Source organism: Salvelinus alpinus, chromosome 25 (assembly GCF_045679555.1).
Source record: "Salvelinus alpinus chromosome 25, SLU_Salpinus.1, whole genome shotgun sequence".
NCBI classification, from domain to species: domain Eukaryota; kingdom Metazoa; phylum Chordata; class Actinopteri; order Salmoniformes; family Salmonidae; genus Salvelinus; species Salvelinus alpinus.
This window is the reverse complement of record NC_092110.1, coordinates 28,247,237-28,272,212: the sequence shown is the minus strand read 5'-3', so window position 1 is coordinate 28,272,212 and position 24,976 is coordinate 28,247,237. Positions and strand designations below refer to the sequence as shown.

Here is a 24,976-nt window from a genome sequence, read left to right as displayed (position 1 = left end):
GCCCTGACCTTCCACTGCCCCCATCTTCCACTGACCTGAACCTTCCACTGTCCTGACCTTCCACTGCCCCCACCTTCCACTGCCCTGACCTTGCACTGCCCCCACCTTCCACTGCCCCCACCTTCCACTGCCCTTACTTTCCACTGCCCCGATTTTCCACTGCCCCCACCTTCCACTGCACTGACCTTCCACTTCCCTAACCTTCCACTGCCCCTCACCTTCCACTGCCCCACCTTCCATTGCCCTGACATTCCACTGCCCCGAACCTCCACTGCCCCGACCTTCCATGGCTGACATTCCACTGCCCACCTTCCACTGTCCTTACCTTCCACTGTCCTTACCTTCCACTGTCCTCAACTTCCACTGCCCCTACCTTACACTTTCCTGACCTTTCACTGCCCTGATCTTCCAATGCCCTATCCTTCCACTGCCCTGACCTTCCACTGCCCTATCCTTCCACTGCCCTATCATTCCACTGCCCTATCCTTCCACTGCCCTATCATTCCACTGCCCTATCCTTCCACTGCCCTATCCTTCCACTGCCCTGACCTTCCACTGCCCTATCCTTCCACTGCCTTGACCTTCCACTGCCCTATCCTTCCACTGCCCTATCCTTCCACTGCCCTATCCTTCCACTGCCCTGATCTTCCAATGCCCTATCCTTCCACTGCCCTATCCTTCCACTGCCCTGACCTTCCACTGCCATATCCTTCCACTGGCCTGACCTTCCACTGCCCTATCCTTCCACTGCCCCGACCTTCCACTGCCCTATCCTTCCACTGCCCTATCCTTCCACTGCCCTGATCTTCCAATGCCCTATCCTTCCACTGCCCTATCCTTCCACTGCCCTGACCTTCCACTGCCCTATCCTTCCACTGGCCTGACCTTCCACTGCCCTATCCTTCCACTGGCCTCCATTCATTGCATGATGATTATTAACATGGTATGTTTTCAATTGTAGTTATAAACTAACTGTTAACAGAAAATACATGCATAATAAATCCATCTGGTCTCTCTCTCTCCAGTGTGAGGACATGTTGCAGTAAAGACCAGTGAGCTGTGAGACCATGGGGGACTGGAACCTGCTGGGCAGCATCTTGGAGGAAGTACATGTCCACTCCACCATCGTAGGAAAGATCTGGCTCACCATCCTCCTCATCTTCCGCATGCTGGTGCTGGGCGTAGCGGCCGAGGATGTGTGGAACGATGAACAGAGCGAGTTCATCTGCAACACGGACCAGCCGGGCTGCAAGACCGTCTGTTACGACCAGGCCTTCCCCATCTCCCTCATCCGCTTCTGGGTCCTGCAGGTCATCTTCGTGTCCTCACCCTCCCTCGTCTACATGGGCCACGCGCTCTACCGCCTGCGCGCCCTGGAGAAGGAGAGGCACCGGCGGAGGGTCCAGCTGAAGGCAGAGCTGGGGGAGATGGAGGCGCTGGTGGAGGAGCACAAACGCATTGAGAAGGAGTTGAAGAGGCTGGAGGAGCAGAGGAAGGTGAAGAAGGCTCCACTGAGAGGGTCCCTGCTGCGGACGTACGTCATCCATATCCTAACGCGCTCCGTGGTGGAGGTGGGCTTCATCATGGGCCAGTATATCCTGTATGGCATCGGACTGGAGCCTTTGTATAAATGCGAGAGAATGCCTTGCCCCAACAGTGTGGACTGTTACGTGTCCAGGCCCACGGAGAAAACAGTGTTCATGGTGTTCATGATCGTCATCGCCGGGGTGTCTCTCTTCCTGAACCTAATGGAGATTTCCCACCTGGGCATCAGGAAAATCAAACAGACTCTGAAGGGAGACAAGTACCCAGCAGACAATGACAATTTGATTTACAAGCTGAAGAAGAACGCGACGATACAGCATCTGTGTGTGATGAGGAACCTGTCTCATCACAACGGGCCGCTGACTCAGACCATCTTCAAAGTAATTCCTGAGAAGGACCTGGACCCAATGGACCCACCTCCCCACTACATACCTAACCATGAGGTGCCCAGGCACAACAGCATGGCTCCAGGCCATTATTTTGCGAACTGCACTGGCCTCCAGCCCCATCAGCAATACCAGCAGCAGCAGCTTCAGCAACGTGAGCCCAGCCAGGGGATGATCCAGACCCTGCACCTCCAGGGAGCCCCAGAGAAACAAACCACCGCCATGGTGGACCAGCTCCCTCGAGCCTATAGAGGAGCTGTCTTGAATGGGGATAGTGGGCCCAGGAACCTGCAGGGCCAGACAATCAATGAGGACCCCAACTTACACCCCCAAGACCACTACCAGCCCAGCCACATGGAAGTAGTGTCTATGGCAACGCACAGACCCAGCATCACGACAACACACAGACCCAGCTTGGCTCTGAGGGACACAGACCTGGAGGAGGAGAGGAGGGACTCCATGGGCAGCGACTTCCTCTTCCCCAACCCAGGAAGGAAGCAAAGCTTCAAATCTCGTATGCCCTCTGAGAGCATGTCCACCATCAGTGATTACAGTAGCAACTCTCCACGGAGCTCAGATTCCGAGCTGGGCGACATGGTGGACATGCCAATGATGCCACCCCCTGGAAGGAGAATGTCAATGGCAAGTAGAGCCAAGAGACAGGCAGCATCTGACCTGGTGGTTTAGAGAGCCATTACCACTGTGTAAAATGAGGTTATAACAACATTGCATAGCAAAGCATGAGATGAGATGGGAAGGTAGAGAGAGAGAGAGAGAGAGAGAGAGAGAGAGAGAGAGAGAGAGAGAGAGAGAGAGAGAGAGAGAGAGAGAGAGAGAGAGAGAGAGAGAGAGAGAGAGAGAGAGAGAGAGAGAGAGAGAGAGAGAGAGAAAGATATCTTTTATCACTCCACCTCCACTCGGCACGAACCAGGGGGGAAGATTTCACCACTGTAACTAGGAGAAACAGTGAAAGAGAGGGAGAACGAGGGAAAAAGAGAATGCTAAAGTTGTGAATATTTTGTCTAGATTTGCCCAGTAAAGCTGCAATGGATACCTTTTAGAGACTGCATACACATTCTTGAAATCTTGCAGATAGAAAGTCATGATGACTAGTGTCAATGTGTTATCTATAGCCTCTCTCAATCCCACATGTTCTCTCTCTTTCAGAGTGTATTCTTGGACATTTCCTCTATCATGAAAAAGTGAAGAGGGACGAGAGCAAAAATAGACCCCAGGAGTTGCCTACGAGTGAAACAACACACAGGAGATATCAATAGCACTGCGCCCATCATTGATTGGTTCTCCAGATTAAATTGGGCCAAAAACAGCCACCAACCCATGCCAAGTCAAATGTGGTCATAGGCAGTGCTGTTTCCCCAGTGTATTTTAAATTCAAAGCACCTCATTAAAATGCCTACAATCTCCAAATGAGTGACATTGTATGTGGTTGATTGTGGCAGAAAGGGAAAATGATTGTGCACATCAAGAGGAACGTGTGAAGTGTGAGCACTTAAAATGATTGTGATAAATGAATGTTGGCGAGTATGCAAACCATGGAAAATGTCATCTTGTCCCTGGAAAAACTTTTATATGCTTATATAGAGCATTCACTTTTATAAACCTATTATTTAGTTTGAACTTTTTTAAGTTAAACATTCAACAATAGATTCTTATGAGTGTGTAGTTGTTTGATATACAATCTTAATTCATGACATTAAATGCTTATTTACTAAAACTGAAAATCACTTTTTGTCATCGTCTTTGATGGGTTATTTTTTAGATATATCATAATTTTACAGTAAAAAATATACAAAGAATTGGCGCATGCTATTTGTTTTAATCCATAAACAGAAATTGCGTCTTGACAAAAAGTTTTCTTCCAAAACATTTGCATGTCAAATTAACAAAAACAACAGTTACATAATATTTACAATATAACGAACTCAGGCAATTTGAACATTAAAAGCTAAAAAGGGAAAAGTGAAACAGCTGATATCTTTCGTCTTGCAGTTTACTCAAATTACACATAAAAAATATCTCACCAAAAATCTACAAATACAATAATAACCATAGAAACAAAACCACACACAACATATTCCAACTGTACAGTCCTTGACCAAAAATGAGAGGTATGCAGAATTGCAGGTAGATAAGTGTAAGAGTCCATAAAGTTCATGAGGCATAACCTCTGCATACACTCAGGCTGGGATTCAATCAAACCTGCACCGTGGAAAAATAACATTGTTAATGCACATTAAGAGAAAATGCGACTACGTTTTCCCCCAACAAGTAAACATTGTGGTTGTACTGAAATCAGTCATTTCTTTCATGGTATGGACAGAATGTTATTTTTCCACAGTATGGTTTTAAATTGACACCTTCCCTTCCCTTTCACGTGAGTTTGGCCTTTGAAACCTCTAAGGCAAGACTTGGAGCTGCATTTGTCAAACATACGTTTAAAATCTTGTGTGAACACATCATCCACTTACAATTGTATGTTCCATTTTAAAAACAGTTCAAAACCCAAACTTATCAATCCAATGATGCAAAGTCTCTTGTCATGGAAAAATCCTTAAAAAACACAAACATGTTACACAGACTTTTGTAAACACTTTTACCTCTTTAAACGTTTGCTTAATTTGTACTAAATAAGGACATTGTGAATCATAAAACACAGAAAAGACTTGTCTTTCATCCAAATTGTCAGTAAAAACAACAACCATTAAAAATCACAAGAATCAATGTTAGGAAATGTACAGGCCTACATTTTGTGCCAACAAATCATCCCCACAGAAACATTGTCAAAATAAATAACTGAACATGTTTTTATTTCTTTTTCAAATTCAAAAATATCAAAATGGGGTGATCGGTATATTCAGTGTACTCAGAGTAACAGTACATTCTGTGGAGCTCTGTCATTGGTACTTTATACTGTGAGGAAAACTAAAGGATGTCAATTGAAATTCCCAGAATATGACATTGGAAAGTTCCTAGAGAAAACAACAAAGAAACCACTAATCTAACCATGACACATGCTACAGAACGATCTTCCACAATGGAATAATTTGGCATTACCATGGACCAACAACTATCTAAGCATCTCTTTGAATTAGTATTCAACATTTCACTTGATAATACACCATTAGGAATACTGGACAAGTTTAGAGGATAAATTGCACTCTTATATTTAAGGATTATCAAACCAGGAATATGTGGTGACTTCCACTTCCACCCCAATTCTTTAATACATCTGATTCACACTAAATGTAATGGAAAATACCTCAGAACAAAATATTACATTTTCACCACATGTGGGACAATACATTTCTACCCCTAAAAGAGCAATATGGTTTAGATAAGAATGATAGTCTTTGACACCATTTATATTTGTTGAATATAATTTAAGTAAGTACTTGGCTTGGGAATTTTTCATTTCTAAGTGCCAATGTCAATGCATTTGCTAGTGTAAATGCATTGTTAGTATAAATTAGATAGATTACCTCTTGAAGGTGGTGAACGGTGTAATACATTTTTGTTTTTCTTCTATTTCCCACTTTAGCTACTGTGTGTTGATTCCTTTCTTTCACCATAGATGCTACTGTGTGTTGATTCCTTTCTTTCTTTCACCATAGATGCTACTGTATGTTGATTCCTTTCTTTCATCATAGATGCTACTGTGTGTTGATTCCTTTCTTTCACCATAGATGCTACTGTATGTTGATTCCTTTCTTTCACCATAGATGCTACTGTGTGTTGATTCCTTTCTTTCACCATAGATGCTACTGTGTGTTGATTCCTTTCTTTCACCATAGATGCTACTGTGTGTTGATTCCTTTCTTTCACCATAGATGCTACTGTGTGTTAAAGGCAAAAGAGGAATGTACATAAACAATGCAGGAAAAAGAAAGTGAGAAATTAGAACTGAAGGAAACTTTGCATATGAGAGTTCATTCTACTCACAGCTGTATAGAACTCTTCAGATGTACAATTTGAAATGAAATAGCTTTTTACAGAGACATTATTGAACATTATTAAACATTCAGAGGAATTCCTGAGTTTACTCCCATGATGGGAGAGAGGGAGGGAGGGAGAGACAGAAATAGAGAGAGAGAGAGGGGGGAAGCTGCCAGAGCAATGTTGTATAGAGTTTGATAACTCCAAAATACCTGTTTAAAAGTATTGCTGATAAGACAACTGTAGTGTCATCCTTTAAAAAACACAGAGAACAAATGTACTTCAAACTTTATACATATCAAGGTAGAGATGTGTGTCATAATAACAATAAAAACACACCCTGTTACTAGCTATTCATTTTCCGTTGCTAGCTAGTTACAGTCCTGTCTGGGCTGTTCTTCTGTTGTACATTTCTCAGTCATCTCCTGAGAGAAATCCACCGAAACAGTGGGGCTACACACACCCGTAGACGCTCCAGGCTCCAGGGAAGACTCAGGGTCCTCCTGCCCTAGGACAGACACATCTATCTCCCCACTGCCCTGCCGCCTCTGCCCAGCGCCAACGGCTCTCTCCATGGGGCTTTCAGAGGGGCAGGGGGACTTGACCTGGCTGCCCTCTGAGGTGGGGGAGCCTGGGTTGGAGGTGAGGTCGATGCTGGCCGTGATGGAGATGCTGTTGGTGGTGGCAGTAGGATCTCTGGACCTGTGTGTAGGGAGCAGAGCGTTGGTCTTCTCGTGGTTCCCCTGTACCTCCCTGCACACCTCCTGGGACACAGCCTGGGACAGGTAGGAGAGGTTCTGCCACAGCTCACCCATACACACCTTCAGCTGGTTCCTCTCACTCAGCAGCTTGTCCTTGTCATGCACCTGCAAGGACACACATACAGTACATGACTGTTATGGGTACACTGAGAATACACACACACCTTACACACATTGAATACACACATTGAATACACACATAGTTTGCATACACTGAATACACACACAGCTTACATACATTGAATACACACACATCTTACACACATTGAATACACACACATCTTACACACATTGAATACACACACAGTTTGCATACATTGAATACACACACAGCTTACACACATTGAATACATACACAGCTTACACACATTGAATACACACATTGAATACACACACAGCTTACACACATTGAATACACACACAGCTTACACACATTGAATACACACCTAGAGAATCCATATGTACACAGTACATAACCACAAACACACAGACAACCACATGCATAAGGAAACACAAATTAAACCATTTTTAAAAGTGACAGTACTACAAATGCTAACAGTAGAGATTACACTTTTCATTGTATAATAAGTAGACCTGAGTCTTAACATGGACATTTTAGTCATTTAGCAGCCTTATCTAGAGTGCATACATTTTCATACTAGTCCCCCGTAGGAGTGGAACCCACAACCCTGGCATTGCAAGCACCATGCTATCAACTGAGCCACACAGGACCATTACAACAGTGTATGTACCAGTCTGTGTATCTCCACCTCCAGGTTCTGGATGCAGTCCAGCTTTCTCTTGCGGCAGCGCTGGGCGGCGATGCGGTTCTTACTGCGCCGCCGGAGGTCGTGGATGAACTCCAGCTGCTCTGAGGTCAGTTTGTGCATCTTTATCATGATCTGGAAGTCATTACGCGGAAGATTGGTGATCTGATCCACCGGGAAGGGAAGTTTGACCTTAACAAACACAGAGGAATGCATTAGAGATATACAGTAGTTTCTACCTGGTGTACAATACAATTCAAAACAACTTTCTTGTCCATGATACAGCAAGCAATGGACATTTGTCCTCTGCTCTCATTACTCAACTCCCCCAGATAGCATCCATCTCACACAGTTGTACCCACCCAGCCCACTAGGTGGCACTGTTATTCTACCTCTAATAGATGGTCATAGCCTGTGCATGGTACTCCACTTATTTGAAATCAATCGCTTACAGTGTAATAGACAATAACTGTAGGACAAAATTATTAATTTACTTACAATTGACACAAACTATTGTAAAAAAATACAGATTAACTGATGTTCTCAAATTGATGTTTGAGATACAATAAAGTTCTCAGTTTACGTCATAAGGAACTCCTCCATCGTCTGCATGATGTTCCCATTTGAAAGTGCTATCATTCAGTGTTTAATAATGGGTCAGTATATGCTGTGTGACGTTCTGCCATGTGTCTCACAGAGAGTTGGGTAGAGGCAGGGGACTGAGGGAGTGCTCCGTTTCAGCTGTGATCTTGGGGGGCCTTTTCTGTCTCTCTGTGTCTCTGTCTCTGTGTCTCTGTCTCTCTGTGTCTCTGTCTCTCTGTGTCTCTGAGTCTCTCTCTCTCTGTGTCTCTCTCTTTCTTCTCTCTCTCTATTGTTCTGGTTTCTCTTTTTAACTCTACATCCCTCCAGTCAGTTCATTACTCTGCTCTGTGAGTGGGCCAGCACTGACATGATGGCCTCATCTGTGTCAACTGGTGTGTGTGTGTGTGTGTGTGTGTGTGTGTGTGTGTGTGTGTGTGTGTGTGTGTGTGTGTGTGTGTGTGTGTGTGTGTGTGTGTGTGTGTGTGTGTGTGTGTGTGGGGGTGTGTGTGAGTGCGTGCGTATTATATGGGCCAGGTTCTGGCCCTGTCTTCAGGCAGGGGGCTCGCCTAGCACACTGTCCCAGTTAGGAGGGTCTAAACTGGGTGAGGGTGCCAGATGGTGGAGGGTACAGGGACACCTGTCCGTTCTGTCTGAACCAAGTGTCAGCGCTGAGAACTGCTATGAGCATATGGAGACACACAAACACACATGCACGCACACACACATTTCAGCTCCTTTTCCGACTTGAGAGAGAAAAATCGGGAAAGCATTAACCCTCATTATGAACGAAATGTAATTCAATAAAAAATTGACACCTCTACGAAACTCTACCTACCCGAGCATTATATCCATTGCTTTCCATTCATCTAAAAACAGCTGTGATAAAAAGCTCAATGATTCTGTCTATCACTGTTTGTGTATTTTCAGCAGTCATTCATTGTATTACATCAATCTCTTTCCCACTCACACCGTTCCACCAGCCTGTCTCTCACTGACTCACCATTGGTTCTGAAATAAAGTTGATATAGATTAGTTAATAGAAGACGCTGCTGATTGTGTGTGAGTCTCTCAGAGCGGCTGAACGACAGACTTCAGCCCACAGTGTAGCACAAGAAGAATCGTCTAATTTCTCTCCACACAGCAACATGAGAGATGGAGTGGGCGCTTAAGCATTGCCATGGCAATCACTGCGGTTCTCTTAAAGTAAACAAAGAGTTTGAAATCAAGGTCTTATCCTTAGAGGCTTTAGGCTGTGAATAGGGGAGATTGGTTTGTATGGATGGTGTGTGCATGGATGGGCCATGACTATAGCTTTAGAGGTGAATAGCATCCAGACATTTTGTCAAACAGAAATCTCACAGATGACTAAGACTATTACTGTTCTAAGCTCTCTAGGCTCTTCTTCCCCAGAACAACAGTTGTCATATACTGTACAGTTAACCAGTCTATTCAATTTCCTGTCGCTCTCTCTCTTTCTGTCTTAAGTCTTCACCACTGCTTTGTTAGCAGTTCATAAAGAGGACTGGTCCTAGCTATTTGTTCAGATATTTATCCCTTTTGGTTTTAAGAAGTAACTCTGACAACCATCAAAACATAATTATTACAACACAGTTCATCTTCCCAGCCATAACACTAACCGTGTGGTATCTCTCTGACACAGTAACATTTTGTCAGAGCAATTTTAGTTGTTGGCAAAACGCATTTTGAATAGCACAGATCACAATTTCAATATGTAGTATAGATAGATAAATGATACTGACTTCGGGACCTGGCTCTCTGGCAGGGCCAGACTCACTGTCTCCCTCTGAGAAGGACCCGGATTCATCAGTGGAGTTGGCCCCATACGACCGTTCACACTTGATCTTGGTGCGGCCCTGAGAGAAGATGGCTTCCCCCACCACCATCCCACTGTGCTCCCTCTGCTCCCCCACCAGACAGCGAGCCAGGCCTGAGCCCGACACAGAGCATGGGGAAGAGGAGAACTCAAACTGAGGCAGGCTGGAGGGCGAGTCCCCACTGCCCCCGTCCTCCAGGTAGGAGAAAGATGAGCAGGAGCTGGAGGTGCGTGTGCGTGGCTCGCAGGCGGGGGAGCAGGGGGAGATCTTTATGGGCAGAGGGCAGCTGGTGGTGGGCCGCGGTCGGCAGGCCATAGTCGGCAGGGGGTCCTGGAGGGCCGTGGGGGGGGTGGTGGAGGAGGGTAGGGGAGAGTATGTCTGGTGGAAGGGGAGAGACTGACTAACCCCTGTCCACAGGGATTTCGAGGTGATCTCCAACAGATCTTTTTCCAGAGACTTCCGGTCAGAGTAGGATTGAGATGGTGTTCCCAGATGGTCACATGCCCCGGGGGAGAAAATGACGCTGCTGCGGCGATCCAACTCTACTTCCTGTTTGCTGACTCCGTCTGAGACAAGGGGCTTCATTGCCATGCCCTCTACTACCCCCTCTATGTCTCCAACAGAAGATCCCACTGTCTCTGCAGACACCGCCCTGAGGTCCCTTCCACCCTCCCCCTGAGATGCCTCCCTGTCTCTGTCCCTGTTATGGGCTAGTGAGAGTCTGTTGGTCAGTAGCTGCTGAGTGAGAGGAGTGGAAGGTAGGGTGCTGGCTCGGTTGTTGAGATCCAGGAGGCCCCTCTGGAGGTAGGAGTGCAGGCAAGATGGAGAACCTCTGCTGGGGGGATGCGCTGAGGGCTCCGGCCTCCCCTCCCACTCCAGCTCCAGGACATTCTGGCTATCCTCTGACAGTCCTGGGGGGCTCTCCTCTCCCTCGCCCCCGGAGCGGGGCTCCTCTTTGATTCTGGAGGGGGAGAGGGGGTGTATCACTTGGTGGGTGCTGCTGGTCTCTGAGCGGCCTGGGGAGGCTGAGGCATGGCATAGTGACGAGGCGGCCGAGGTGACGCTATCATCGTCCTTGTTCTCTCCGTTGTGCTTGGCGCAGGCCTGCTGGTACTTCCTGTATTTGGGGCATTGTGGGAGGTCAGAGGTCAGGCTGCTGGTGAGGGGCATGAGGGTAGAGTGATTGGGTCGCCACCTCGTCGCAGAGGATGACGTCACTCTGGGGGTCTCGGACGACACAGAACCACCACCGTCACCGTCCTCCTCCGTGATGAGGTCATCTGTGTGCGCCGACGGCGGCAGCTCCTTGCGACAAAGGCCATTGTTGTGATCAGTCGTGTCGCTATGCAGCTGGGCCTGTAGAAAGCGGAAGCAGGAGTCTTCTAGGTTGTGAACGCCCAGGAAGTCAGCACAGCGGATCACCTCATGGATGTTCTCTCTGCTCAGAACCAGTTTGGCTGTGTAGGCAAACTGTAGCAGCGGGGCAAACCCCCTGGCTGTGATCTGATGAGAGGAGGAAACACAGTGTTATCTGTTGTGTTGTTACTCGTCCTGGGGATTTTGTGTGGAGAGTGAGAGTTGGGAAAAATCTGCTGCTAACACACACAGTTAAACAAACCCTGAATTGTGTAGACTACACATTCATGTTTTATTTTGACACATTTTGACAAAAAATTGAGATGGGGGGAGAGAGCAAACTAACTGGAGCACACCCCCTCCCACCATCATCCCAATGAGTGCCTATCATCCCTCTCTGAAGGTGAAAGTCACCCATCCTTAAAATATGTCTCTCACTTGTTGTCATCTCCCCCTTCAGCTCACCTACTCCCCCATCCTCTCCCCCTCCTTTTACCCTCCTAGCCCCCTCTATCCTCTCCTCTCCCCATCCTCTCTAGCCCCCCATCCCCCCATCCTCTCCCCCTTCATCTCTCTCCTGTTCTCTCTCTTAGTAGCTGATAGCCAGCAGGCCTGGTGTATGTGTGATTGTGTGCCCGTTTCTGTGTGTGTGTGTTTGTGTGCAGTGCGTGCTTGCCTGTGTGTGTGTGCGTGTGAGCGCAGTGTGTGCGTGTCTGTGTGTGTGTGTTTGTGTGCACAGTGAGTGCTTGCCTGTGTGTGTTTGTGCGTGTGTATGTGTGTGTGTGAGCGCAGTGTGTGCGTGTCTGTGTCTGTGTGTGTGTGTGCACAGTGCGTGCTTGCCTGTGTGTGTTTGTGCGTGTGTATGTGTGTGAGCGCAGTGTGTGCGTGTCTGTGTGTGTGTGTCAGGGGCTGGGGGGGCGGTAGAGTGCCGTTAGAGTGCTGAGTGTTCTGAGGGTCTATTTTCAGCTAGCGTCAGCAGCTGCCTCATGTGCCTGCAGAAGCATGTCTTTATGAACACACAGAAGCATGTCTTTATGAACACACAGAAGCATGTCTTTATGAATACACAGAAGCATGTCTTTATGAACACACAGAAGCATGTCTTTATGAATACACAGAAGCATGTCTTTATGAACACACAGAAGCATGTCTTTATGAATACACAGAAGCATGTCTTTATGAACACACAGAAGCATGTCTTTATGAATACACAGAAGCATGTCTTTATGAACACACAGACGCATGTCTTTATGAACACACAGAAGCATGTCTTTATGAACACACAGAGAAGCATGTCTTTATGAACACACAGAAGCATGTCTTTATGAACACACAGAAGCATGTCTTTATGAACACACAGAAGCATGTCTTTATGAACACTCAGAGAAGCATGTCTTTATGAACACACAGAAGCATGTCTTTATGAACACACAGAGAAGCATGTCTTTCTGAACACACAGAAGCATGTCTTTATGAATACACAGAAGCATGTCTTTATGAACACACAGAAGCATGTCTTTATGAACACACAGAGAAGCATGTCTTTATGAACACACAGAGAAGCATGTCTTTATGAACACACAGAAGCATGTCTTTATGAACACTCAGAGAAGCATGTCTTTATGAACACACAGAAGCATGTCTTTATGAACACACAGAGAAGCATGTCTTTATGAACACACAGAAACCAGACAAGCCTTTTTTAATGTTACTACTGTACCAGCCCTTCTAATGAGGACAGGGAGAGAAAGGGAAAACAGAATGAGAGAGAAAACGGAGAGAGTGAGAGAGAGAGAGGAAGAGATTGCGAGAGATACTACAAAGCAAAAAGGAGGCAAGTGAAAGGATGGATAGACAGAGTGAGAAAGAGAAAATCCACACTACAAAGAGACCGGTAGAAGGAGAGAGGGGATGTCTGTAGAGAAAGAGAAGAGAGAAAATAAGCAATGCTTTCTAGTCATTAGAGGATGGATTTTGAAGTGTAAAGTCGTTGATAGTGATTACTGTATGAGGTAGAGTCAAAGAGACATACAGTATTAATCAAATTGACAGATCTAGGACATTACATGCTAATGGAGGCAGTGGAATGTGGGCCGGGGCTGTTCTGCCCACGATTAGTTACAGAGGCAGAAATATAATGTATCACTGATTCTAAAAATTCCCACAGGGTTTTCAGGAATCCTGCCAACACTACGTACACAAGCAAAGGAGTGCTAAAGTGTGACAACTGAGCAAGCTACCCGGCCGCCTCCCTCCCTCTTACCCCCTCTTTCTCCCTCTCTCTCCCTCTCTCTCTTTTTCTCTCTCACTCTCAATTTCAATTCAATTCAAATTGCTTTCAATTCAAATTGCTTTATTGACATGACATAACACTGTACATATAGCAAAAGAGTACTTTGGAAATTTCATGTAAGTTATTAATTGACAGTATTAACATCATTAAAATAATAATAATAATAAAGATTTTCAACGGGGCAATCATTAACAATAATAATCAAGAGTAAAAATAACCATACAATGGACAATAATAATGGCATAGAGAACATGCAGGTTGGTTGGTCTGTCAGACACTGTCACTCATCTTATGGCAGACAGCAATCTAGTGCACTGCCAACCCACAGCTCTCTGATTCCTCCCCCAACAGGACAGGTAGCCTATTCTCATCAGAAGTCTGAAACCTTGAATTAGGGTTTTCCACGGTCCCTCTCCTTGTTCGGGCGGCGTTCGGCGGTCGACGTCACCGGCCTTCTAGCCATGTGGCCGCAGAGGGCACACTGCTGGCCGGTGGTGGGGGGGTTCCTCAGATAGTCGAGGCAGCAGGCAGGGCACTATCGTGTCACCCCAGGTGAGTCGGCACCAGGCTCACCCAGAGCCCCCTGTTGCTCACATGTATGTGTTTATTAAATTTCCTGAGTTTTCCCCGCATTCCCAGCATAAGGCGCTTGTAGATTCAGGCGCAGCTGGGAATTTTATTGACCGTTCATTTGCCCATAGTTTAGGGATCCTCATTGTTCCTGTGGATATGCCCTTCCCTGTGCACGCCCTAGATAGTCGACCATTAGGGTCAGGGCTGATTAGGGAGGCCACCTCTCCACTAGGCATGATTACGCAGGAGGGTCACAAGGAGAGAAACAGTCTCTTCTGTTTTGATTCTCCTGTGTTTCCCGTGGTGCTGGGCCTACCCTGGTTGGCCTGTCATGACCCCACTATTTCGTGGCAACAGAGGGCTCTCAAGGGGTGGTCACGAAAGTGCTCAGGGAGGTGTGTAGGTGTTTCCATCGGTGCGACTACGGTGGAGAGTCCAGACCAGGTCTCCACCGTGCACATCCCCTCAGAATATGCCGATTTGGCTCTCGCCTTCTGTAAGAAGAGGGCGACTCAATTACCACCCCATCGACGGGGGGGATTGTGCGATAAATCTCCTGGTAGACGCAGCACTTCCCAGGAGTCACGTGTATCCTCTGTCACAGGAGGAGACCGCGGCTATGGAAACATATGTCTCCGAATCCCTGGGGCAGGGATACATTCGGCCCTCCACCTCACCTGCCTCCTCAAGCTTCTTTTTTGTGAAGAAGAATGGAGGTCTGCGCCCGTGTATTGAATATCGGGGTATCAGCCACCCGCTATCAGCCACAGCCACCCGCTGCCTCTCATCGCCAGTGCGATCGAGTCAATGCACGGGGCGCGCTTCTTCACAAAATTGGATCTCAGGAGCGCTTACAACCTGGTGCGTATCCGGGAGGGGGGCGAGTGGAAGGTGGCATTTAGTACCACCTCAGGGCACTATGAGTACCTCGTCATGCTGTACGTGTTGATGAATGCTCCATCAGTCTTCCAGGCCTTTGTTGTTGAGATTTTCCGGGACCTGCACGGGCAGGGTGTAGTGGTGTATATCGACGACATTCTGATATACTCCGCTACACGCGCTGAGCATGTGTCCCTGGTGCGTAGGGTGCTTGGTCGACTGTTATAACAGTCGTGGATCACACTCCCATACTCCCGGCCTCTTGCCTGGTGGCACCGGTAGTGTGGGAGCTGGACGCGGACATCGAGCGGGCGTTACGTACAGAGCCCACTCCTCTCCAGTGTCCAGCTGGGCATCTGTACGTTCCGTCTGCTGTCCGCGACCGGTTGATCTATTAGGCCCACACGTCACCCTCCTCTGGTCATCCTGGCATCGGTCGGACAGTGCGCTGTCTTAGTGGGAAGTAGAGGTGGTCCACCTTGGCCAAGGACGTAAGGGTTTATGTTTCCTCCTGCTCGGTGTGCGCCCAGTGCAAGGCTCCCAGGCACCTGCCCAGAGGGAAGTTACAACCCCTACCCGTTCCACAACAGCCATGGTCGCACCTGTCGGTGGACTTCCTGACAGATCTTCCTCCCTCACAGGGCAACACCACGATCCTGGTCGTTGTGGATCGGTTTTCTAAGTCCTGCCGTCTCCTCCCTTTGCCCGGTCTCCCTACGGCCCTACAGACTGTGGAGGCCCTGTTCACACACGTCTTCCGGCACTACGGGGTGCCTGAGGACATAGTCTCTGATCGGGGTCCCCAGTTCACGTCCAGGGTCCGGAGGGCGTTCATGGAACGTCTGGGGGTCTCGGTCAGCCTCACCTCAGGTTTTCACCCCGAGAGTAACAGGCAGGTGGAGAGAGTAAACCAGGATGTGGGTAGGTTTCTGCGGTCATATTGCCTGGACCGGCCGGGGGAGTGGGAGGCGTTCATCCCCTGGGCATAGATGGCCCAAAACTCACTCCGCTACTCCTCCACTAACCTCTCCCCCTTCCGGTGCGTATCAGCCGGTTCTGGCACCTTGGCATCAGAGCCAGATCATGGCTCCTGCGGTGGACGAATGGTTTAAGCGCTTGGAGGAGACCTCGGACCCAGCCCATGTGCACCTGCAACGGGCCATGAGGCGGCAGAAGGCGAACGCCGACCGCCACCGCAGCGGGTCTGGCTCTCGACCCGAAACCTGCCCCTCCGCCTGCCCTGCCGGAAGCTGGGCCCGCGGTTTGTGGGGCCATTCAAAGTCCTGAGGAGACTGAACGAGGTATGCTACAGGTTACAGCTTCCCCCAGATTACCGTATTAATCCCTCGTTCCATGTGTCTCTCCTCAGGCCGGTGGTGGCTGGTCCACTCCAGGAGTCTGAGGTGCGGGAGGTTCCTCCGCCCCCTCTGGACATCGAGGGGGCCCCGGCGTATGCTGTTCGAGCCATCCTGGACTCGAGGCGTCGGGCGAGGGGCCTTCAGTACCTCGTGGAGTGGGAGGGGTACGGTCCGGAGGACAGATGCTGGGCGCCGGTGGAGGACGTCTTGGACCCTTCGTTGCTGCGGGAGTTCCACCGTCTCCATCCGGATCGCCCTGCGCTTCGTCCTCCGGGTCGTCCCCGAGGTTGGTGTCGGCACACTGCTGGAGCCGCACGTCAAGGGGGGGGGGGGGGGGGGGGGGGGGTTAGTGTCACGACTTCCGCCGAAGTCGGTCCCTCTCCTTGGCCTTCTAGCCATCGCCGATCCACTTTTAATTTTCCATTTGTTTTGTCCACCTGGTTTCAATCCCCCAATTACTTGTTCATTATTTAACCCTCTGTTCCCCCATGTTTGTTTGTGAGTGATTGTTTATTGTATTGCGGTCTGTATTTGTGGCCTTGGATTTATTGACGTGTATTGTGATTATTGTTGAGTAAAATTGCGTACATTACTCATATCTGCTGTCCTGCGCCTGACTCATCTACACCAGCTACACACAGACGCATTACAGGTTTCAAATTCGGGGAAATTACACTCTCTAATTGTTTATATTTTTTACATTTTATCAGGAAAGGCAGCTCTATATCTCGGGTTCTGCTGTGGTGCAGTGGTTGCACAACCTTTCCTCTATAGGGAGACAGGCTTTCCTGTGTCTTCCCTTCTCAATGGCAAGACTGTGCTAACTAAGCCTGTACTTTGTCAAGGCTTTTCTAATGTTTTGTACAGAAACCCAGGTCAAATAGTTTGCCATGGTGTACTGTCCATTTAGGGCCAGATAGCACTGTATTTTGCTTTGTGCTTGTGTTTCCCAATAGGTAGTGTAGTTTTGTTTGACTGTGTTGTAATTTGGTTGATTGATTGGGCTTCAGTGTGTTCAGTGTGTTAGAAGAACAGGTTTGTGAACTCAGCCCCAGGACCAGCTGGATGACGGGACAATTTTTTTTGCTCAGCTCTCAATATTGCAGGGCTTGGATGTCACTGTATTTTAGACGTTTCCAAAACTGAATTGCTCTTTTTTTCTGTTTTTATTATGAATGGACATTGACCTAATTCTGTCCTGCATACATTGTTTGTAGTTTTCCTCTAGACATGTAGGAGAACCTGCCTGCCTGCTCCCTCCCTCCCTCCCTCCCTCCCTCCCTCCCTCCCTCCCTCCCTCCCTCCCTCCCTCCCTCCCTCCCTCCCTCCTCTCTCTCTCTCTCTCTCTCTCTCTCTCTCTCTCTCTCTCTCTCTCTCTCTCTCTCTCTCTCTCTCTCTCTCTCTCTCTCTCTCTCTCTCTCTCTCTCACAGACAGATGAACACAAAAGAGAGTGAATTTTGGGACTCAATAAAAGTCTAGATTCTCTCTCCTTCCCCCTCTGACTGACACGCACGCCCATTTTACCACACTAGTACAGGTCTCTGAATGTAATGGAAGGGCTGTTATAATATAGCAGCATAACAGTATAAAAATGGCTACGCCGAGGGGAGCCTAAAGTCTGTCAAGTCAAGTCAGGTAATTAATGCTTTCTCAGGGTGTTACCGTAGACATACATATACATGTGCATCATTGGTCGTTACTCACCTTGTCAGACAGGCTGATGATTGGCTCCTGCTCGGGTTGTGTGTGTCCCAGCAGCACCTGTAGGAAGTATCTGCTGCTGGCTGCCAGGACGGCCCTGTGGGCCCTGATCTCTGTCCCCTCCACCACCACCGTCACATCACACAGGATGTTCAGCCGCCGCTGGTCCTCCAAACTCAGCAGCACGTTGGCACAGTGCACCGTCGACTCATACACGTACATGGGCGTCTCCCTAGACCCGGCGTGGGCCCCCTCATCCAGAGACATCCCGCTCACACCCTGCAGAACAAACACACACGCACGCACGCACGCACGCACGCACGCACGCACGCACGCACGCACGCACGCACGCACGCACGCACACACACACACACACACACACACACACACACACACACACACACACACACACACACACACACACACACACACACACACACACACACACACACACACACACACACACACACACACACACAGAGACATTGGTTGGATGCACAGTCAATGGACGCCAAGGATGAAAAGGACCCAATTACTTGGTTGTAGAAATGCACATTTTTTTATATGGAGAAACGTTCTCTCTCTCCTCCATACACGTACATACATGTCCATGTGCATGCGCTCGCACACAAAATTGACAGGGGACATACCACAGGAATGACAAATCTCAAACATCTTTCTATCACCTCTCAGCCAATAGCTTCAACAGAGAATCCAAGATTTAAAACCTCTTCAAGGCAGCCTGACACACATCCTCTGGTACTTCCTAATAGGATACAGATGTAGTCTCTGTACCAGTCTCTCTTGACCCACATTCATAGCTCAGACGCTCATGGATATTTGTAAGCAGGCTTGTGAGATTACTAGCCTACTGCACAAACAGCATTATCTTGTTGTGTGCTGATACCTAGGAAAGGACAACGATGACATTAGAGATAAGGGCTGTAACGAGCTGTTTGTTTAGAGCACATTGGAAATCATTCAATGTGACAATAAAAGTATTGAAAATAAATATATTAAGTATGTGCAGGAAATCTTAGTCGGTGCAACTCAAAATGGTTCCACATTGACTTAAAGAGGTGCAATGCAAATCCTTGCACTGTGCTCACCTCAACACTGTCGCACTTAAAGCTCCTGTAGCCTACAGTACAGACAGCTGAGGCTGCAGTCTGTCTGTCTGAGCCCAGGAGTGTGTGTGCAACTGTGGTTGTGTGTGTGTGTGTGTGTGGTTGAGTGCGTGTGTGTGTGTGTGTGTGTGTGTGTGTGTGTGTGTGTGTGTGTGTGTGTGTGTGTGTGTGTGCGTGCGTGCGTGCGTGCGTGCGTGTGTGTGTGTGTGTGGACTCATCAGGCTTGGAGGGCTTTCTTTCTGCTGAGTCATAGTGTTGTAATGTGCAGAGTGTGGAGCCAGGGGCCTGCAGCAGAGGAACAGACTCCAGGTGGGAATCATCTCAGAATTATAAATCTGCTATTCGCCATCAGGTTTCCTTTATAACTAAAAGAGACCCTAACACAATGCAAATCAAAGGACTATGGGAGAGAAGGCTCACATCGTCATAAGAGGAGGAGGATCAGACTATAGGCCTCTTTGTATCTCAATAAAGAAACGGTGATGCTTGCAAATATTATTCATAAGGCACGTTGGTGTTCCTCTCCTCATAATAGTTTAGTTATTGCAGAAGATACATTTTAGCACTGATGTGTTTTCTCCTGGTCAACATTTAACATCTAGTGTATTTCTCTAGTGCAGTGTTGTTCAGTATGACTACAGTAATACACCTTATTCCATTCATCAGAATCTTGATTGAAAAGAATCAGAACTTGATTGAACAGATTGACTGCTCTAGTCTCGAGTTTCTCTCTGTGAGCTAAACAGGCCAGCAGCAGAACATAACTAATGTCTCTGTATCAGTTTGAAATGTGGAGGACAAACCACAAATCAGCCACAGGCAAAGAACTTGCAACACACCGATATGTCAATGGAAATTTGCCATCACTGCGACCCAGTGACAATACCTTCACAATACCTTTGTTAATTAGACTAACAAACTCCATGCCATACCTTTGTTAATTAGACTAACAAACTCCATGCCATACCTTTGTTAATTAGACTAACAAACTCCATGCCATACCTTTGTTAATTAGACTAACAAACTCCCATGCAATACCTTTTGTCACGCCCTGACCTTAGATATCTCTGTTTTTCTATATATTTTGGTTAGGTCAGGGTGTGACTAGGGTGGGTACGCTAGTTTTGTATGTCTAGGGTTTTTGTATGTCTAGGGTGTTGTATGTCTAGGGGTTTTGTATGTCTATGTTGGCCTGATATGGTTCCCAATCAGAGACAGCTGTTTATCGTTGTCTCTGATTGGGGATCATATTTAGGTAGCCATTTTCCTCGTTTAATGTTGTAGGATCTTGTCTACATTGAGTTGCCTGAGTGCACACCTGTAGCTTCGCGGTTCGGTTGGTTGTTTGATGTTTTGTTAGGTGAGTTTCAGTTGATTAAAATTATGTGGAACTCTACTCATGCTGTGCCTTGGTCTCATCTTTACGACGAACGTGACACCTTTGTAAATTAGACTAACAAACTCCCATGCCATACCTTTGTTAATTAGACTAACAAACTCCATGCCATACCTTTGTTAATTAGACTAACAAACTCCATGCCATACCTTTGTAAATTAGACTAGCTATCATTGTTATTCATGACACTTGCTCTTGGCTGTCAAATTCCTTAACTCACCACAAACACCGGATACATTTGTTAAAATAGTCTGTTTCTGTAAACAAGCGGTTGCAGATTGTTTCATCATGTTGCCTGCTGTGTGTGGGTGATATATTTCAACATCATGTTTGTCTGCCAGACAGACAGCTTATAGACAGACAGGCAGCTATAATCTCACAAGCTGTAAACTGTATAATCATTACTCCAGGCTTCTGGGAGTCCAACTGTTAATACTTGATGAGAGCCAGGGGACTAGAGTGTATCCTCCTCCTCACCCCCTCCTTCTAACCCTTTCCTCCTCACCCCCTCCTTCTTACCCCCTCCTCCTCACCCACTTCTTCTTATAGGGTGTGAACTGAGGATGGGTATTCACAGTATAAATTAGGACTTTGCCTTGGTTTGTCTGTAGGCGACTATACTGCAATAGGATACAGTGTACCAAGACGTTGTATAGGCAAAAGCAGACATAAACTCAGTGATATACACCAGTCGTCATTTTAGAGCACAGTAGGCTGATATAGAGGACGAGAGAATCAGTCTCTCAGATGATGAGAGAGATAATCAACTGATGATAGGCTACACTATTATATGAGCAACGACTATCAGCCAAGTGAGGAACTGTGTGTGTGTGGGGGGGGTGACATTACAAAGGCAATAAACAAACACATTAACAAAGCCCCCCCACAATTCCCCTTTGTAGATGACTTATGAATCTGTATTAGTGACAACAATTAAATATTGAACAGCTCTTCTGGGCCACACTGTCTCTGCCTGCGGTGCAAATGAACAAGATCAGCACTAGATAGCACAGCTGTGATAAAATCTCAGAAGCTCAACTCAAAGGAAAGCAGCGTTGTAAAGTACTTAAGTAAAAATACTTTAAAGTACTACTTAAGTAGTTTTTTGGGGTATCTGTACTTATTTATATTTTTGACTACTTTTACTTTTACGTCACTACATTCCTGAATAAAATATTGTACTTTTTACTCCATACATTTTCCTTGACACCCAAAAGTACTCATTACATTTTGAATGCTTAGCAGGACAGGAAAATAGTCAAATTCACACGCTTATCAACCGAACATCCCTGGTCATTCCTACTGCCTCTGATCTGGTGGACTAACTAAACACACATGCTTTGTTTGTAAATGATGTCTGAGTATTGGAGTGTGCCCCTGGCTTTCTGTAAATAAAAAAAACAAGAAAATGGTGCCATCTGATTTGCTTAATATAAGGAATTTGAAATGATTTAACTTTTACTTTTGATACTTACTTTTACTTGAGTCATTTTCTAGTAAGGTATCTTTACTTTTACTCAAGTATGACAGTTGGGTACTTTTTCCACCACTGAAGGAAAGCCACATAGACCCACATCAACTCCCATAGTAACAATTCCAAAATAAATCGATACAAAAAAGAATAATCACAATGTAAAAAAAATATCCAGTCGAGTCACTGAAAATAAATGCTCTAATATACATTTTTCAACCTGGAATTTCCACAGGGAATGCACGGAAACGTAGAGTAATTTAGTGAGCAATATTATAACGATATTATAACATGATAGTTAAAAGTGAGGCTAGCCTATATTCAACCTATCTGCATCCATAAAACAGCCACACATCTAAGGCTGCCCCCTGAGTGAGAGGGAGAGAGAAAACACACCCCTCGTGGCCATCGGCAGATCTGATAGAGATTATCAGCAAACAAACGTAAATTATTTATCACAGAGCACAGAGAGCGGGGCCACAGTCTTCCTCTGGGCTGGCAGAGAAATATTAATTAACAAACAGTAATAATTCAGGGCTCCCCACTCGAGGGCCGATAGTGGTGGTACACTATACACCACTGACAACTGTTATGCCCTACTTCCCTCTCTCCTGTCTTCTCCCTGCCCTGATTATGTCAAGTTTTTCAACTCACGAAAATGTGTGTGTCTGCATGTGTTTGTGTGTGTGTGTGTGTGCGCTCATTGGGGGTGTGTGAGAGAGAGAATAAGAAAAGGAGGGTTTGAGAGTGGGTTTTATGTGATACCCAGCTCGACGGCTACATCTGAAATCAATAACACAATGTTTGACTTATTTTCTTCCAAGACATAATCAGTAAACATTAGGGCCATTAGGTTGCATGAGACATTAAAAGAGTGACATTAAGAACGCAAAAGGATCTGGGCAACAGAGTACATTACCAGGGCCCTTGCCCAGAGCTGCTGGGCCGGAAATGCACCAGTCACATCATCTGTGTTTAACAATACCTCTTTGTTCCAGAATCAGGGTTAGGATGTCTCACTTTCAGAAGGTCAGTGTAACCCATGATATATGTCTTCTGAGGTCATTCCTAACACTGTTTGTGCAACTCTCAATCTTCTTTACTGCTATAAGTCACCCTGGCATTGTCAAGTATCTTGCCCTGCAGACAAGATAATGGCATATTTAAGGGTTACTCGAGAGGCAACTGAAGGGCGAGACGACCTGTGCATGGCCAGCCTGTTCAATTTAAGGGACTGATTCATTTAAAATGGACTAAGTAAGAGCATATGTCATGTGAAATGTATACATCATGAAGAATAGAGATCATCCTTTATGAGTAGTTCATGATTTAACTACAGAGTGGAGAGAAAGAGCCAGCGAGAGATAAGGAAAAAGTGTGTGTGTGTGTGTGTGTGTGTGTGTGTGTGTGTGTGTGTGTGTGTGTGTGTGTGTGTGAGTGAGTGAGTGCACAGTAGTAGTAGTGGTGTAAGTTACAATCTACTCCCATCTAGACGCTGACATGATACAGTGGCTCCCATCCCTGGCCACTCACTATCAATACTCAATTTCACCTTGTTCGCTACTTCAGCATCCACAACAACCATGACTCATGCAATGCATACCTCAGACAACTTTACAGAGAAGTATCATGTCTCTCTCTAGTCCACGGCAAGGCCATAGTAAACCCTCTCCCTCAGAGGGCCTGGGCAGGTATTTCTCATGGCTAACAGCAGGAAGGCATCCATGCTAGCCAGCCAGTCAGTGGGGAGCGCGGTCACGGTGTAGTAGGCTGTAAAGAACTTTTGCCGTATGGTGATGACTAAACTAAAGTGAACTAAACGGAGGGTGCAGGAGGAGTGAATCATGACCTACCACAGCTAAGTGTTATGTTGGTCAGAGCCCAGCCAACCCAGGGTGATTCACAACCACAGCCCAGTTTAAAATGGTAACAGACAGCTCAGCAAGCCGACCAGCCATGTGATAGAAACACACACTGCTGCGCTGGCAAGGAATAACCCCAGCAGTCAGTGATTGTAGAGAACTATTCATTCATGGTCAAACATGGACCGGCTAGTGAATGGGTGTGTGTTTGTGTGTGTCTGCATGGCTGCTTCATGACTGACAAAAGCCAAGTCAGTACAAACAACAGATATTTTTTCTGAATGCATCAGTTTTGCCTCGCAAAATGCAAGAACCTTATAAATTGAAGATTTATACATTGAGAACGATTCCACAAATACAGTCCACACCTACGTATTGGATGAAAGCGAATGGAAAAATAAATAATCTCAGATTCAATGGTGCATAAAACCTCAAAGTTTTCACCCTCGGCCCCCTGGGAAGTGTGTGTGGTCCCTGGCTGGCGCTGGCAGCACACCAGGAGATCTGTGGCTGATCATGTTTCACTCCAGAGCTGGGTGACGACCTCACAACAGCCGGTGTGTGTGTATGTACCAGAGAGAGTGAGAGGGAGAGAGAGAGAGAGTGAGAGAGAGACTTCACTTGCTTTGGCAATGTTAACATATGTTTCCCATGCCAATGAAGCCCTTTGAATTGAACTGAATTGAGAGCGAGAGAGAGAGGAGTGAGGAGAGAGTGAGTGGAATGTGACATCAAAACATGAAAACATCAAATATCTGTAAATTGCAACAATAAAAAATGAAATGCCATCAGGGGCCCACTCATATTTGCCCTGTGGTTAACAAGTTAAAAACAGTAGGTCAGGAACAACAACGACATGCCTTCACAGTTTATCGCGCCTCCATTAGTATAGCATCCGTTGTCAGATCAAGTGGAAATAGTCTGGGGGAGGAAAGGAGGTTTGGGCTGTGACAGAAACCACAACCTTAATGTCAATGTGAGGGAGGACCTGGTGAAATATCACAGCAGGGAAAGTCAAGAGGACATTAAGGGCCAAAAACGTGAAGGAAGTGAGAGAAAGTCTGTGAGACAAAACCACAGGGTGACTTTCTGTTAAATACATTCTGGTTTTGGGGTACTTTCAGAGGGA

General features: G+C 46.7%; 2 protein-coding genes across 3 annotated transcripts in view; one reads left to right on the top strand and one right to left on the bottom strand.

The window, feature by feature from the left end:
- The first annotated feature begins 1,067 nt into the window (after positions 1-1,067).
- Positions 1,068-3,137, top strand: LOC139553792 (gap junction alpha-10 protein-like). Its single transcript, XM_071366463.1, has 2 exons — positions 1,068-2,573; positions 3,099-3,137. The coding sequence occupies exons 1-2, from the start codon at positions 1,068-1,070 to the stop codon at positions 3,135-3,137; spliced, it is 1,545 nt and encodes a 514-aa protein (XP_071222564.1).
- A 611-nt stretch (positions 3,138-3,748) lies between these two features.
- LOC139553791 (transcription regulator protein BACH2-like) overlaps positions 3,749-24,976 on the bottom strand; it is a 62,317-nt gene continuing 41,089 nt past the window's right edge. The window contains exons 2-6 of one of the 2 annotated variants that reach the window (XM_071366461.1): positions 17,995-18,270; positions 9,756-11,333; positions 7,399-7,605; positions 6,707-6,751; positions 6,340-6,587 (exon numbers count right to left, since the gene is read on the bottom strand). In XM_071366461.1, the coding sequence (XP_071222562.1) occupies positions 6,468-6,587; positions 6,707-6,751; positions 7,399-7,605; positions 9,756-11,333; positions 17,995-18,258 (2,214 nt within the window). In that variant the 5' untranslated portion in view covers positions 18,259-18,270 and the 3' untranslated portion in view covers positions 6,340-6,467. Of the gene's footprint in view, positions 6,752-7,398; positions 7,606-9,755; positions 11,334-17,994; positions 18,271-24,976 lie in introns of both variants that reach the window. The other variant, XM_071366460.1, reaches the window with a different exon arrangement.